Source organism: Scardinius erythrophthalmus (genome assembly GCF_964197995.2).
Source record: "Scardinius erythrophthalmus genome assembly, chromosome: 3".
Classification (NCBI taxonomy): domain Eukaryota; kingdom Metazoa; phylum Chordata; class Actinopteri; order Cypriniformes; family Leuciscidae; genus Scardinius; species Scardinius erythrophthalmus.
This window is the reverse complement of record NC_138223.1, coordinates 44,431,223-44,448,793: the sequence shown is the minus strand read 5'-3', so window position 1 is coordinate 44,448,793 and position 17,571 is coordinate 44,431,223. Positions and strand designations below refer to the sequence as shown.

General features: G+C 37.7%; 2 protein-coding genes across 4 annotated transcripts; one reads left to right on the top strand and one right to left on the bottom strand.

The window, feature by feature from the left end:
* Positions 1–1,311: 1,311 nt before the first annotated feature.
* Positions 1,312–6,959, bottom strand: r3hcc1l (R3H domain and coiled-coil containing 1-like). The gene is made up of 8 exons (XM_081362037.1): positions 6,861–6,959; positions 5,852–6,316; positions 5,561–5,748; positions 5,413–5,483; positions 3,476–3,571; positions 3,225–3,365; positions 3,062–3,122; positions 1,312–2,464 (listed from the first exon to the last, which is right to left on the bottom strand). The coding sequence occupies exons 2-7, from the start codon at positions 6,308–6,310 to the stop codon at positions 3,070–3,072; spliced, it is 1,008 nt and encodes a 335-aa protein (XP_081218163.1). The 5' UTR covers positions 6,311–6,316; positions 6,861–6,959; the 3' UTR covers positions 1,312–2,464; positions 3,062–3,069.
* A 22-nt stretch (positions 6,960–6,981) lies between these two features.
* Positions 6,982–17,093, top strand: crtac1a (cartilage acidic protein 1a). Of its 3 annotated transcripts, none has more exons than XM_081359985.1 (14): positions 6,982–7,481; positions 7,879–8,075; positions 9,113–9,309; positions 9,388–9,524; positions 9,805–9,961; positions 10,537–10,671; positions 10,749–10,885; positions 11,621–11,757; positions 11,832–11,914; positions 11,997–12,097; positions 12,620–12,788; positions 14,887–15,086; positions 15,211–15,253; positions 16,799–17,093. In XM_081359985.1, exons 2-14 carry the CDS (start codon positions 7,885–7,887, stop codon positions 16,807–16,809), a joined length of 1,698 nt encoding a protein of 565 aa, XP_081216111.1. In that variant the 5' UTR covers positions 6,982–7,481; positions 7,879–7,884; the 3' UTR covers positions 16,810–17,093. The 3 variants fall into 3 exon arrangements, with proteins under 3 accessions (XP_081216111.1, XP_081216113.1, XP_081216112.1); XM_081359987.1 differs by having other exon boundaries at positions 7,328–7,481; positions 14,887–15,032; XM_081359986.1 differs by having other exon boundaries at positions 7,342–7,481; positions 14,887–15,082.
* The last annotated feature ends 478 nt before the right edge of the window (positions 17,094–17,571 follow it).

The window sequence follows — 17,571 nt, the reverse complement described above, 5'->3', positions numbered from 1 at the left end:
AAATTTACATGCATATATTCTGTATTTAAACAAAGATAAATTGTCATGTTCCAAACCCATAAGACATTCATTCAGAACACAAATGAATTTCATTTTAAAGAAATGAAAGCTTTGTGTTCCCCTATTGACAGCTACGCAACTACCACTTTCAAGGCCCAGAAAGGTAGTAAAGACATCGTTAAAGTAATCCCTGTGACTCCAGTGGTTTAACCTCAATTTTAGGCGAGTGCTTTGTTTTGCGCAATCAATGTGCCAATTTATTTACAAGAATATTAACATTAATCCCTGACATGTTCACTGCTTTCGCATCAACAACACGCATGTGTCCTGGTGAATGCCGTTGGAGGTTAATGTTTTGTGGTAAAAAAAAAAAAAAATTGCGTTTTCCTTAAAGATCTTCTTTTGAGTTCCGAATATGAACGAAGTCTTACAGGTTTGGAACGACATGAGGGCAAGTAAATACGAATTGTCTTTTTTTTTTTTTTTTGGTTAAGTATCCTGTAAACCTGTAGCCTCGGATCTACGGGACTGCAGGAGGGACATTCAGAATATCAGAGTGAGTTTTTTGGCTGCGTTTACACGGGACACTCTAAAACGCTGAATGTGGAAAAACACTTATGTGGATTTATGTACTAAGACAGTGATAGTAAAAGACCAAACCCAGTAAACATTATATTAATAAGCCATACTATGTACAAATAATTAGATGAGCCCAGAATATGAACGCAACGCGTTTAATTACAGGAAAATGCTTAACGTGTAGCGTTCATATTCTGAGCTCATCTAATTTTCTGTACATAGTATGGCTTATATGGCCTGTGCAAGGACTCAAACCTCTTTTTTAGTTGTGATAGTGTCTGTCTACATTACACTAGACTAATACATTGTAAAACAAATGCACTGGAAAAATAAATGAAACTTTCATAATTAGTTTTGTCCTCATTTCTATACATGCAAGAGATAAACACGTGAGCTTTTATTTTGGCGGAAAACAAGTTTACAAACGCATCTCATTACAAATCTAGTGAAAAGCTGTAATTGTCAAGTATGCAAATGTAAAAAATTGTTTTCACCTGCAGAGTATTTTGATAAGGACACAAAGCCTTCTCGCGCTTTAGATTTTAGTTTGTTTGACAGCAATAAACCTCGATATTAAATACTCTTCATTTATGTCATTATGAGAAGTTCGCCACAGTGTAATGAATGAATGGGTAGCACTGAAATCTCTTCGTGGCGGTCAAAGCTGAAATTGTTGTGGGCCGACACAAATTAATCAATACATGGGAAACACTGAGTTCGTAACTCCATATTATCGTCCACACTGTTTATTGCAAAACAAATGCATTTAAAAAAAGGTTACTCATCGAGTTCGAAGCAGTTGTTATTAACACCTGAAGATTTCCTCTAAATGGACCAGTTTCAGGACAGATTCCGACTGTATTTACTGATAGTTTTCGTTATAGTTGTGGTGCGAACTTGCCTATTCTCAAAACGTTATCGCCATGAACGGGCCTAAACTTTTATTAAGGAATTGCACACACTTACTGGGAAAACCGACGAACACAAGTGTTATGTACATTATATTCATATGAATGATTTTCTAGAGAAAGATTTCAACACTTTTATTGAGATCACACCTGGGAATTCATGTGCACCGACGACAGAGAACAACAGACCTGTTCAAGAACAAATTACCTGTACTGACTTTGTCAATTTAGCACCTAAACAAAACCTTTTGGAGATAAATGCTAACAGAATATATTGACATCAGTAATAATGAAATAAACTAAACAAAAACGTTCTGCGTTAGAAAGTGCTTAAGGTTCGACTGGCATTAAGCAAAATGTTTAATTTAATAATAATTTTATTTAATATTAAGCAATGGACTTTAGCCTCATGTCACACTCTTACCAACAACAACAAAAAGTCAACGTAAAAAATGATTACTTGATTATTAGTTTTGAGTTTATTTTTTTTGTAATTCCAAATGGGATTTAAAAAAATCAGTAATTTTTTTAACTTTTTGTTTTGACGTGTAACAGATTAAGTTAGGGATAAAGAAAGTCCACATAAAAAACAACTGACAGGCAGCATCAGCTCTTAGTTTCGACTCAACATCTCTTTACTGAAGCAAAGAACGAAAACTGAAACAAGAAAACCTAATTCACATTGATGTGATCTAGTTTAAGTCAACAAAAAGAAAAAAGAAAAACAATAAAATGGCTTGTTCTAAACCTGGAAACAATCAGAAACATCTATGGGGAAAAGTTCTCAGTTCAAGACAAATCTCAAGGAAACATATAAAATTATCCCTGTTGAAGTTAGTGTGTGAGTCTCACACTTGGCATGGATGAACCCGTCCCCCTGTTCTTGTGGCTTTGGTTCAGTCCGTGCTGGTTTGGCAGTAGTCCTGATCCACTGAGACGGGGAGGCGTCTCTCAAACCCGTGCGCGAGGTCCAGCACCTTCACACCCCAGACCCAGAGATAAAAGATTTTGAGAACTGAACTGAAGCTTAAAATCCAAAAGCTCCATACAGTCAAACCAAAATTTGTTCAGACAACTTCAACATTATCACAGTTTAGAAAATGGTAAATAACAAAATATGACAATAACTCAGTTATCAAATCAGTTGATATTTCTCTGGTTTTGTCCATCCTTCTGTTCTGACTGTCTCATAAATGAATTAGGTTGAATATCTGTCAGCTGTTAAATTTAACTACACAATTATATAATACCAGTTTAGCTCAACCGAACACCAAGCAATGCTTCATTTAGTTCAGTCTGTGTGTGAAAAGAGCATTAGCAATTACAGAAAAAACACTTCAGCAAAACATGATCAGCTCAAAGTGTCTGAAGAATTTTAGGTCCCAAATTTTTTATAAATTTCACTGTATCAAGAATTTTTTGGTATAATATGTCACGGTTTACTTTATTTTTCTCTCCTCACTTACATAAATGAACTATAGTGTCCTGCACACACTAGTAAAAAAAAAACCCCACAAATGATATCTGGTGTCTGAATAAGTTTTGGTTTGACTGTAGTTCATATAAACACAAACCTGTATCTTCAGTTTCCCTCCCAGGCGTCTTCACGCTGCTTAGCGGCCAAACGCTTTTGCTCTGATTACAAAACAGATCAAATAAATAAGAAATAAAATCTTTCAGAACTGTATTTACCAGTCTAGCAGATAAAATAAAAACAGCTGAGAGTGATAATGTCACCTTTGGCTTGCCGTAGTTTGTTCCTCTCGGCCTCTCGGTCTTCCTTGGTCTGGTTGCTCTTCACGCCCAGAGCGCCGATGACCAGCCGTCGAGCCAGAGCCGCACTCGTCTGAGGACGCTCTTTAGCCGGCAGCAGGTAATCTGGACAGAGAAATCAGGTTTGAGGTTTGCGGAAACAACTAATTCAATTATAATTAATGCCCAAAACTGTTCAAACACAAGTAAAAAAAACAGACGAAGAGGATGAGTACCGGAGCAACTGCGGGCTTTGGCTTTAGTGGCGTTTGATGATTTGGAGAGAGGCCTGACCTTCATCATGGGGTTCTTCATCCTCAGAGCATCACGAGCTACACACACACACACACAGTTAAAGGGGAAGGTTTCTCATTTTGGGGGGTTTAAAGGGATAGTTCACTTTGAAATAAATTTTTGATATGTTTTAGCTTACCTCAAGGGCATCCAAGATGTAGGTGTCTTTGTTTCCGCAGTAGTTTCAATTTTGATATTTTTAGGTCAAACCGTTCTTGTCTGTCAGTCATAATGCAGGTCTGTGGTCACTGTCTCAAAACACAAGCACAGAGTCCAAATTAAAACAATTCCCCATCGTCCAAATGAAACAATTCCCCATCGTAAGTACACATTGATGGCCTAAGACACGAAACGAGCGGTTTGTGTGAGAAAACGAACAGTATTTATATCGTTTTTAGCTCTTGAAAACAGCACACGTCCAAATGGTCTGACGGCGCGGGCAGTTATAGATGTATAGATGTCGCCTTGGCTATTGCAGTTCATTGGAACAAAACCGTAGCAAAGCGACATCTAGTGTATATATCTATGCGGGTATAGATGTATACACTAGATGTCGCCTTCGCTACTGCAGTTCATTGGAACGAAACCGTAGCCAATGCGACATCTATGTATACATCTATAGCCGCCCGCGCCGTCAGACCATTTGGACGTGTGCTGTTTTCAAGAGCTAAAAACGATATAAATACTGTTCGTTTTCTCACACAAACCACTCGTTTCGTGTCTTAGGCCATCAGTGTGTACTTATGATGGGGAATTGTTTCATTTGGACGATGGGGAATTGTTTTATTTTGGATTCTGTGCTTGTGTTTTGATACAGTGACCATAGACCTGCATTATATGACTGACAGACAAGAACGGTTTGACCTAAAAATATCAAAATTGAAACTACTGTGGAAAAAAAGACATCTACATCTTGGATGCCCTTGAGGTAAGCTAAAACATATCAAAAATTAATTTCAAAGTGAACTATCCCTTTAAGGAATGTTTTGAATTGGTTTGTGATGTTACTGACATTTAAGTTCTTAGAGAATAAGCTGGATAAGTATTGAACATACATTAGCTAGCAGTCGATTAAAGGTGCAGTAAGCGACTTCTGAGAAACACTGTTGATATTTGAAATCGACACCCCAACACAAACACCCCTCCCCTCATTGCTCCGCCCCCCAAAATAACTCTTGCCTGATCATAACCCTTCTTTTTCCAGTAATATTCCTCTGACCTTTTCTCTTTTGTAAATCTCAACCATCTCTCTTTCTACAGTCTTCAAATCTCCCTCTTGCTCACTCTCCTTCTAGTGGACACGCCCGCCACTGCTGATTGGCTCACTCAATCTCCTCCCCCATGAGTGGACACACCCCTACAGCTGATTGGCTCACTCTCTCTCTTCTCCCATGAGTGGACACGCCCTCTACGGCTGATTGGCTCACTCTCTCTCCTCTCCCATGAGTGGACACGTCCCCCTACGGCTGATTGGCTCACTCTCTCTCCTCTCCCATGAGTGGACACGCCCCCTACGGCTGATTGGTTCACTCTCTCTCCTCTCCCATGAGTGGACACGCCCTCTACGGCTGATTGGCTCACTCTCTCTCTCCTCTCCCATGAGTGGACACGCCCCCTACAGCTGATTGGCTCACTCTCTCTCCTCCCAAAAAGAAATGGACTGTTTCTAAATCTAAATTCAACAATGGATTTGGTAAAGACATATAATCAAGCTCCTCTCAGATCATGATGTAAACATTTTAAAACTGATATTTTTAATCTTCAGACTCTGTTTCATTTTCACAGCACTGATACTATTTTACGTCACAGAAGTTAAAACCATTTCTCCACCAGCGACTGACTCATAAAGCGATCCACAACATCAGGAAAACGCACTGACCTGCGATCGGACTGGAGAACAAGCCAAGAACATGTGTGTCGTCAATCCACTTGATGTCAAACCCCTTCTGCCTGTAAACACACACACACACGATTAACAACAGCAGCCGTTTCTGGGCCGTCAGATTCACGATCAGAGACTCACGCACTGGAAAGAGCTGAAGGATCTGATCAAGTCCTCTGTCTTGAACTCGGACGGAAATTCGTAAATCTCAACGATGTGTGCCAGTTCGTCGTCCCGAAGCTCCACCTCTTCATCATCCTCTGGCGACCAATTATAGTAGTCGAAACGCGGGTCCTGCGTGGACGCCTTCTTGCGGCCCTCCTCAAGGGACATCTGAAACAGGAAGAACAGCGTCTTATTAATTATGTCATTATTAAAGGGACAGTTCACTCAAAAAATGTGTTTAGCACAGCTGAATCATCTTTGTAACTCATACCCCCTCCATCAAATTGGGTTCAAGACAGTCACCGTCATCATTAAACAGAGAATCCCAGTTTTCCCCTTCATCCTCCTCCTCCTCTTCTGGCATGTCTTCATGTTCTAGTGCACTACTTGTGTCTGGTACATTCATAGTTCTGGCTTTGGTGTCATCTTTTTCTGTTTGCTTGTTTAGGTTTTTATTATCTCCCACTTCTGGTCCCCCATCATCCTGTTTTACCTCTCCGTTTGGGGTCTCGGTCGCTTTGGCTTTATCCTTCTTGTTCTTGCGGGCCTTGTCGGTGTACCGAGGCCTGGGTCTGGATTTCTTGTCGTCTCCTGCCTGAGGCTTATCTTTGGGCTCTATTTTCTCAGCCTGACGTTTCTTGGGCACGTAGATCTCCATGGTGGCCTTCTTAGTTCGGGCAGCGGGAGCCGTTTTGGACCCCTCCTCTGGCTGGGATGCTTCTGTCTCCATAGGGATCTGCGTAAGGAAAGTGTGTTTAGAATAGCCTACTAACTTACTACTCAAAGTATGCAGAATGTGTACTAAATATAAATTATCTGTGTATACAATAGCATACTATATTTGTCAAAACTTGGCTCTTTATTTTTCAGTGTTGCATACACCATAAGTCTTGATTTTGTAACATCACTTTTATGACTTATTTACATCTGTCCTAAACGTACATTTCGGATGAAAAATGCAAAATAATTATATTTTCCAAAATATTTTTTAGACAGTGTTTGCAATTTAAAATCAAAAGGTTAAGTGACAACAATGAAGCATACTACTGTTTAAAATGATTACTGTTGTATACTTCACGGTGTTTTACATACTATCTTAAACCACAACAAAAAAGCAGAACGTTATTCATATTTATCCATAAACACACGTTTACTGAGCGTAACATGATTCAGAAACCAAAACAACTATGAAGTACTAATAGTAACAGCAAAATCTTCCAGGGTAGTATGTTAAGCTTTAGTAGCTTTATTCGCATTATTCGCATTAAAATTCTACTTACATCTTAATATTTTTCAGCTCGCCGAAACATTGAAACCATGACCGGATGTTTGGAGACGTAAGGAGGACGTCCTGACGACACAATAGGAAAACCTTCAGTGGTAGTTGTAGTTTATTAGTGTAGTTTCGGAAAGATGCATGAGCGACGAACATATCATAAATACGGTTTATCATTTCGTTCTTAAACTGCGAAAATCATGACCATAATCATTGTAATCATGACCTTGGCATGGCCACATCAGTACTTTTAATACGTGTTTTCAAACGCAACATTTTATATATTCACAGTAAACACCAAAATTAGAAATAAATAAGACATACAAGCATAATTATTTTTTAGTCAACTAAATTTATTTCAAGTCTGTGGATGTATTTTTTGTTAGGGACGTACATCTGCATGCCGATCGTTAACGCCCTCTTTTCTCTTGCGGGTTTGTGATTGGTCAAGCCTCCACAGCTTTTTAAGTACTCGACTGTGATTGGACAATCGCTTACACAAGCGCTTGTGTAAGGCGGCTGCATTGAAGTTGTGTAAGGACCGAAAAAAACAGCATATACTACAGGAATCAAACATCATTTTCCAAGCGTTTGAGTCAAGCCATCTGTTGGAAACTCTGGGAACGTAAGTACACTCTATAACCCACGACAAGTGGATGTGACACATTATTATTTATTTGTAAAGCGAGAAAAACACGTCTCTCTTTTGGGGTGATGACTTGCATGCTTAACAAATGCTTTCAAATGCATGAACAACGTCTCTTAGGTTTGCTTATAGTTCCTGTCTGAAAGTTATTTTGTTTGTTTTCTTTAATGCAAAATTACATATTTGTGCTCTGAGTTGCATCCTCTCCTTTATTCTTTCTTTTAGTTTAATTTAAATCAAATTGCAATATCTTATGTATGTTTTCATTTTCTGTGTAAGCAATGTCATTAAGCTTTTCATACACACACATTAGATGTGATTCATATTGTATGTATGAATACTGTTATTCAATACTGTAAGAATGTTTGATTGACAGGTGGAGATGATGAGGATGTGGTGGACGTGTCTTCTCGGTTTGGGTCTGTCTGCTCTCTCTCAAGCTCAGCCCATGTTCTCCGTCAACACGGATACAGTTCTGCCTCCGGATGCTCTTCACAACCCCACCCAGCTGAATTATGGGATGGCGGTGACAGACGTAGATGGAGACGGGGATCTGGAGGTGGTGGTGGCCGGGTAAAGAAACTCAAGCATAACATAAGATCTATCTATCTTCTATCTATCTATGTTTAATATTATCTATCGACAAATTGAAAAGAAGAGGAAAGGAAAAACTTTCTTCAATGTTAAAGCTTATTTTTAAGACCATTCTTTTTTTCTGGACATGCGTCATGCAGTGTTGGGAAAAGTTTCTTTTAAAAGTAATGTGTTACAATATTGCGTTACCCCCAAAAAGTATTACTTTGCACTTTTTATGGAAAGTAATGTTACATTACTTTACATTACTCCACCTGGACTGGGTTTGCTTGTTGGTTTTTTAATTAAAAAAACTATATTTCATATTATCTATTTGTTTTTTATATCTATCTATCTATCTGTCTATCTATCTATCTATCTATCTATTTATCTGTCTGTCTGTCTGTCTGTTTGTCTGTCTGTCTGTTTGTCTGTCTATCTGTCTGTCTGTCTGTCTGTCTGTCTGTCTGTCTGTCTGTCTGTCTGTTTGTCTGTCTGTCTATCTGTCTGTCTGTCTGTCTGTCTGTCTGTCTGTCTGTCTGTCTGTCTGTCTGTCTGTTTGTCTGTCTGTCTATCTATCTGTCTGTCTGTCTGTCTGTTTTTAATATCTATCGATCTATAAATTAAAAAGCAGAGGAACGAAAAGGAATAATATTTTCCTCAAAGATAGCGCAGACATCCCATTCGCTGCAAAATGAATATAAAATTATAATATATTTAATAAGATGAAATTATAATAGTATTTTTTTTATATTATGGTGAGCTAGGATACTAGATGATGATAAATAAATAAATCACATTAAATAAATTGCAATAAATTAAACAGATTATCCGCAGTATTTCTCTTGCCTTCTAACATTAAAAAGTCAAGGGCCAAGAAGAGCTCAACTAAAGCAAACACCGATCACCATAAGGGTGATTACAAAGTTTATTATTTAAAATATAATATATGAGACCGTTAATATTTTTCTGGACATGTTCTTGACATGTTTCATGAGTGCCACCCATTAAGGCTGTGGTTCTTTGTCCATTGTCAGGTATAACGGCCCAAACCTGGTTCTGAAGTATGACCGGACCCAGAACAAGCTAGTGAACATTGCGGTGGACGAGCGTAGTTCTCCTTACTACGCCCTGAGAGATCTGCAGGGAAACGCCATCGGAGTGACGGCCTGCGATGTGGACGGAGACGGCCGAGAGGAGATCTACTTCCTCAACACCAACAACGCCTTCTCAGGTACGCAGAGAAACACGTGTCCCGTACAGACCCGCGAAACGAGCCCTGACTAATTGAACCGAACTGAACTCTTTGAAGGTCGGGCGACGTATGCAGACAAACTTTTCAAATTTCGTAACGGTCGTTTCGAGGATCTGCTCGGTGATGACATCAACATGAAGAGAGGAGTGGCCAATCGCATGGCGGGACGCTCCGTAGCTTGTGTTGACAGAGAGGTACTTAATTACTCATCTCCTTATTGAATATACTGTGCAAATATTATAATTTTTCTTGCATTTTAATTCATTCATGCTGTAGGGAACACACACACTACACACTGAACACACACCACACACTGAACACACACACTAAACACTGAAGACTGAACACACACTACACACTGAACACACACACTGAACACACACTACACACTGAACACACACACTAAACACTTAACACTGAACACACACACACACACACGCTGAACTGCATTTTAATTCCTTCATGCTGCTGTAGGGAACAGGTCGATATTCAATCTACGTGGCGAACTACGCCAGCGGTAACGTGGGGCCGCACGCGCTCATAGAGATGGACGAGGCCGCCAGTGATGTGGAGAAAGGCGTCATCGCTCTGTCTGATGTTGCGCCGCAAGCCAAAGTCAATAAGTACACAGGTCAGAGACGACACAGGCGACAAAAGTCATGTTCGTTTATATTATATGTGTAAGACTTTATATAAACTTGCATTCAAAAGTTTGGAATATTATTGTTATAAATCAGAATATTATGTTATAAGGTGGCTGTGGTGTAGTTGTCGTTCCAAAAAACATGCTACCAACATGGTAAATCATGCTAACAACATGCTAGCAACATTATAAATCATGCTAGCAATATTATTAATCATGTTAAAAAATGCTAAATCATGTTAGCAACCTGCTAAAACATGCTAGCAGCATTATAAATCACGCTATCAACATGTTAAATTATGCTAACAACATTCTAGCAACATGATATAGCAACATTATAAATCACGTTAACAAAATGCTAAATCATGCTAACAACATGCTAACAACATGCTAAACATGCTTACAACATGGTAAACAATGCTAACAATGTGCTAAAACATAGTAGAAACATTGTAAATAAGGTTAACAACATGTAAAAACATGCTAGTAACATGTTAATTAATTCTAGCAATGTGATCAAATATGCTAGGAACATGTTATAAATCAGAATGTTATGTTATAAGGTGGCCGTGGTGTAGTTGTCGGTCCAATCCTCAGCGACGCAAGATCTGATATTTTCTGTGACAATGAGAATGGACCCAACTTCCTGTTCCAGAACAAGGGTGATGGAACCTTCAAAGACGTGGCGGCCGAGGCAGGCGAGTCACCGGACTTCACACTTACAGTAATGATTGTCAATTCGACCTCAATCTAATGTCTTCTGTTGTGATGGCAGGAGTTGAAGACAGATATCAGCATGGCAGAGGTGTGGCGCTGGCCGATTTTAACGGCGACGGAAAGACGGACATCGTTTACGGCAACTGGAACGGCCCACACCGCCTGTACCTGCAGGACAGCCAGCAGAGATTCAAGGCGAGAGACATATGATAAATCATGCTAGCGACATGTTAATTCATGTTAACAACATGCTAAGACATGCTCGCGAAATGCTAACAACATGCTAGTGACATGATAAATCATGCTTACAACATGTTAAATCATGCTAGCGACATGTTAATTCATGCTAACAACATGCTAAAACAGGCTAGCAACATGTTAAATCATGCCAACATAATTTTAAAACATGCTAGCAAATTGGTAAATCATGCTATTAACATGGTAAAACATGGTAACATGTTAATTCATTCTAGCAATGTGATAAAACATGCTAAGAACATGCTAATTCATGTTAACAATGTGTTCGAACATGTTAGCAAAACATGCTAGTTCATGCTACCAACCTGTTAAAACATGATCGAAAAACATGCTAATGCTAGCAATGTGTTAAAATGTTAATTCATGCTAGCAATGTCTTTCTTTCTTTCTTTCTTTCTCTTTCCACATCACTAAATGTAAAGCTTATGAAACTTTCAAACCTTCATACGGCTTTTCCAAGCCAACATCAAAGTTTGTCCCAATGAGCTTCACTCATATTTTTGATATAGCTATATTTTGTCTTATTGCACTAGCAGATTTTTTTTCAGCATTTTCTTTCAAATATAAACCTGTTTAAAATCTGCGAGTGCAGTCTGCAATCTGCAAGTAATTACTCACAATGTGCATCTATATAAATCTGTAGAAATGAATGAGTCTGCCGTGTTGTTGTAGGATGTCGCCACACGGGCCTTCGCCACTCCGTCACCCGTTCGCACCGTCATCGCTGCCGACTTTGACAACGATCTTCAGCTGGAAGTCTTCTTTAATAACATCGCTTACCGAGGAAACTCCCCCAACAGAATCTTCAGGTACATCAGCTAATTCAAAACACTATAATGGAGTATGAATAATACTAAAACAACACTGCCTTGTGGTTGTTTAGGGTGTCGAGGAAGCAGAACTCTGACCCGGACGTCACAGAGCTGGATGTGGGAGACGCCTCTGAGCCTCAGGGCCGGGGCACAGGTGAGACCACCTGACCAACATCACATGACCAGAGACACTTCCTGTGTGAATAAACAGCCTCTTAATAACGTGGTCTGCACAGGTGCCACAGTGACAGACTTTGATGGCGACGGTCTGCTGGACTTGTTGGTGGCTCACGGTGAGAGCGCCTCACAGCCCATCTCTGTGTTTAAGGTCAACCAGGTATGCCAGAAAGCTCATTCACAATGTAAAAACCTGTCCATTTGATATCAGACTTTTGGTCCTTATTGTATATGTATACATTTTTAAATTGTAAATATACATTTCTATGCATACTAAATGGAAAATATAAACATTTTCCAACATTATTCTCGTATCTTTTTACAGAGGACAAGTCATAGAAAAAAAATTGACTGGTATACTGAACGTAAAAATTTTATCTAAAAAAACACATTTCTAATTTCATTTTCTAATTAACTGAATCCTGGTGTCCTCTACATAAGACATCTAAAATATGAAAAAAAAAAAAAAAAAAAAAATTCGCCATTTGTTGCTTATTCTCCAAAAGATGTGATGATAAAAAATAAAATAAAATAAAAACTAAATTTACAGAACTATTTTTTGTGGGTCTCAGGAGGATTTGCTCTTATTTGCATATGAGATTTTAAGGGTCTCATATGCCCGTTTTGCATATTAATATAATATTTTTAGTCATCTTGGCTCTATTTATTGTCCTGTCCGCAGGGCTCCAGCAATAAGTGGCTGCGTGTGGTTCCTCGCACACGGTTCGGGGCGTTTGCTCGTGGAGCGAAGGTGGTGATGTTCACGAAACACAGCGGCGCACACACTCGCATCATTGACGGAGGGTCGGGGTATCTGTGCGAGATGGAGCCCGTGGCTCACTTCGGTTTAGGTACCAGCAGCTCATCAGCATATTATGTCAGTGAAATCAGTCATTTTGTTTAGTTTTATACCTGATATATGTCGTTTCAGTGTAGATGAAGCTTTTTTATTCTGCACACACTGCTGTTATAAACTTTGGGGTAATTGGGGGTAATTTTTTTTTTTTTCAGAAATGATGCATTAGTTTGATCAACAGTGACATTTATAAAGTTACAAAAGATTTAACCCTCTGATGGTCCTCGGTCATTTCTGACCGAATAATTTTCTGTTTTGAAATTTTAAAAATCACAGCTTCATCGGAAGGTTATGAAACTTGGTGACTTTTCTGGCATTAGGTATGTGAATACAAAAAAAAATTGAGGTCATGATCCGAGCATGCTAAGTGGTCGTAAAAAAAATAGTCACACTCGTGGTCTTCGGTCAAAAATGACCGACCCATAGGAAATGAATGGGAAATTGACAAAAACACAAAAATTCTCTGAATTTTTGTCTGTACAATCTACAAATCGGACACGATTCTAAAAAAAAGTACACCGCAGTAAAGGGGTGACACTCTACAACATCATGAGTGCAAAAAATTCACACACACCCACACACACACACATACAAACACACGTTTATACACATACACACCAATAAATTCAGATTACAAAAATCTGTTTTGAATTTTTAAAAATCACAGCTTCATCAGAATGTTACGAAACTTGGTGACTTTTCTGGCATTAGGTATGTGAACACACAAAAAAATTGAGTTCATGATCCGAGCATGCTAAGTGGTCGTAAAAAAATTAGTTATGATTTTGGTCTTCGGTCAAAATTACCCCCATAGGAAATGAATGGGAAATTGACAAAAACACAAAAATTCTCTACAAATCAGCCACGATGCAGAAAAAAAATGCTCAGCAATGAAGGGGTGAAGCTCTAAAACATCAAGAGTGAAAAACATAACATAACTAATAATTATAATTAATATATGTATATATAATTAATATAATAATTATTAAAATTATTAAAATAATAATTAATAAAATGTTATAAGCCTTGGCAAAAAGTATTATTTGAGAATTTCTAAAAAAATACATTCAATCCACATCTTAAAAGTAAGTAATTTGGTCCAAAAACAACTAGAATTCACAAGCATCTCCATTTAGAGCTATACAGGCATCTAGTGGTAAACCCATGCAATATCATGTTTTATTTAATTTTATGATTAATAAATTGATGAATTTTTTTTATTTTATTTTTTTTCTGAAAGCCTAGTCTCTATTTTACCCGAAAATACTGCATAGAATTTTTTTTTTTTTTAAATCAAAAAAAAAAAAAACAACATTATTTTCAATGTCAAAAAATGGACTATAAATATTGCATAAATATTAATAAGTTCAATCAAATTGTCTCAAAATTCTAAATTAAAAAGAATAAATATTATAGAACAAAAATAAATTGCATTGGTTTTTACTGGGATGGAGGAAGTTTCATTTTTAGGTGTCCGGTCATTTATGACCGGGAAGGCCCCCAGTGTGACTGCTAAACGAAGACCATCAGAGGGTTAAATTAGAAATAAATGCTGTTCTTTTCAACTTTCTATTCATCAAAGAATCCTGAGATAAAAATGTATCACTGTTTCCACACAAATATGAAGCAGCACAACTGTTTTCAACATTGATAATAATCAGAAATGTTTCATTTTAAAGTAATTTCTGAAGGATCATGTGACACTGAAGACTGGAGTAATGATGCTGAAAATTCAGCTTTGATCACAGGAATAAATTATATTTTAATATAGATTCAACTAGAAAACACTTATTTTAAATTGTAATAATATTTCACAATATTATGGTTTTTACTGTATTTTTGATCACATAAATGCAGGCTTGATGAGCACAAGAGACTCTTTCAAAAATATTAAAACCCAGACACAAACACAGTGTCGGCCCAGATCCATTAAGTGTGGAATCCACGTGTACCAGATGTGGGCCGGATCTGGGCCGACACTGTGTTGCCGTCTGGGAAACGGTAGTGAAAGGGTGTTTTATTAAGACTAATTTTATCGCTCTAACACACTCATTAGCATATGGGATTCATGGTCTCATGTCATTGGCTCTTAGGAACCGATGATGCCACCATCATTGAAGTCTATTGGCCAGATGGTCGCTCCTTCGTTCGGTCACTGGAGTCTGCTGAGATGAACACAGTCATCGAGATCGCATACCCTAATGAAGGGGAGGAGTCAGCCCTCACTTCTGACGCTCAGGTACGGGTGCATGCAAATGAGGAGGAGGGGTCAATGCACAGCTTACACAGGCAGGTATGCAGATATGCAGATCAGGAATAGTGTGTGTGCACAGATGTATTCTTAGACACTCAAGGCTTGAATAAAGTGTTCAGAATACTAAAGCGAATACTAAATACTCTGTATGGATGCTTTGCAGTGTGGAGAGGGATTCACAGTGAACACAAACGGCCGCTGTGCAGGTAAGATGATCCCCACACTATCAGCCTATTACTACCTGTGAACGACATCCTCAAGGGTCCCAAATTAACATGTGCCAAATGAGAGTTACATGCATTTCTGTAAAAACTGTTAATGGTATAAATTATAAGAATTATAATATGACCATTGCTGATATCCCAGAGAGAAACACAGTGTCGGCCCAGATCCACATCTGGGACATGTGGATTCAACGCGTACTAGATATGGGCCGGATCTGGGCCGACACTGTTGCAGTCTGGGATGAGAAGTGCATTTTTGTCACAAATGTGCCCAAACAATGTAATAATCTTATTGTGATAGGACAAAAAAATATATTTTTAGTACAATAGTGCAAAATACAATTCCTGACAAGTTCTAAACATTTAGGCTCAGTGCATTTTCTCAATGGCTAAAACTGAGGCATTTTGTTGACAAAAAAAAAAAATAATAATTTTGGACCCTGTATATCCTTCAAATTTCTTTGAGACCATATAAGCCACAGTCTGGATGTCCCGTGAAGAGCACGCTCAGGCTTTTCAGAGGTTTCTCCCTCCACTTGGTCTTTAGATATGACTGACATGAACTGAATCACTAAATTCTGCACTCTTATGGGAATATGATCATATTTAATTATCATTTAAATCTGATTCATTTTCATATTGTTTGTTGTAAATGAACATCTCAAGACACTTTAGTGGGGTGTCAAATCAGAATATGACTTTCTGTTATGAGACATGCATCAGTTTTACTGCACGCTCATCAGGCATTTTAGTGGATAGGGAAGAAATTACATATCAACATTTCTATGGAATATGAGATATTATGAAAATGTTGCCAAGTTATTACTCTCATTATTTAACGCTACTTCTTTTTTTCATTACATATCACCCAAAGAACACATAATGCACATATTAAGAACATAATATGCAAGTTAGAGACAATTAATATATACATTGTATATAATTGGAAACCCCAGTTTTGGCCATATTGACACACACACATATTGTGTAAAGTAAAATAATATATCAAATCATTCTCTAATATGCTTTAAGCCACATTTGAGAATCTTTGTACAGATCTCTGTATATAGTTTGGTTCAGGTGGAAGTTTCCTGAAAACCCTGATTTACATTAAACGCCTATTAAACGCAGGCTCTAGTATGCATACTTAATGCAAAATATTTCCTGAACATTTACCAACATTATTCTCATATCTTTTACAGAGGACAAGTTATAGAAAGAAAACTGACTGTATATAAAAATATAATAAAAAAAATAATTTTCTAATTAACTGAATCCTGGTGTCCTATAGGACATATAAAATATTAATATAAAAAAATATATTTTTTCTCACTCCAAACGATTTAATGATGTTAAAAAAAGAAAAAAGAAATTGTTTTGATGGGTTTTGCATATTTAATTGCTCTGATTGCCTGACGATAAGGTTTAAGAATATGACAGCTTCTGGGATTTATTCTTAAATTAATTATGCTTGAATAATTGTAAAGCAATGAAATATTTGTGTTGTCTCTCTTGCCCCTCAAACAGTGACAGGCTGAGTGTTTTCAGCTGGACATTACGAGCATCATCATCATCATCATCATGATCAGAGCTGTGCTGTCAGACGTCTGATCAAACTCTTCACTTATTCAAGACGCACAGTCCTCTACTGAACACTTGTGCTGTTACTCCATTACATTTCTAAGGGAAAAAACGATAGTCAGTGCTAACTAAATCTATCTGTTCATCTTGTTTTCTGGGGGTTTTACTTGATTTTTTTAGAACAACTTGTTTACTTAACATGGGAATGGTGTGCAATAAAAAATAAAGCGATTGTGAGCGCAGTGTGAGTGTATTCTGTCCTCCAGCAATGCTCATATACATCTCACAAATAATTATAAAGAAACGTCAAGCAAACACATTTAATTGTATGTAATGTTTTGAAGTAGAAAGACTAAAATAGTATTTTCATCATAAAACGTGCTCCAATTAACTACTTTTTTTACAACTGAAAAAAAAATCAGTGTAGTAAAATCTATAACTAACAGGCTAGTAATACGCCTCAGAGTTGCATGGAAGGAAATAGAAAGCATTTAGCCATTTAGTATCATAATGCAAAACAGCCTAATATTCAGTGCAAACTGCAAACCAAAAATATGTTCCAATAACGTTTTGCTAACGTTCCCATTAAGTTATGAAAACGTTATTTCTGAATATTCTCTGAACGTTTTTGAAACAAGTAGCAACATTTAAAAATGTTAGATGTCCAATTAAAAAAAATGAACATTTCTGTGCTAACATTATTAAAGTCCAGATAACTT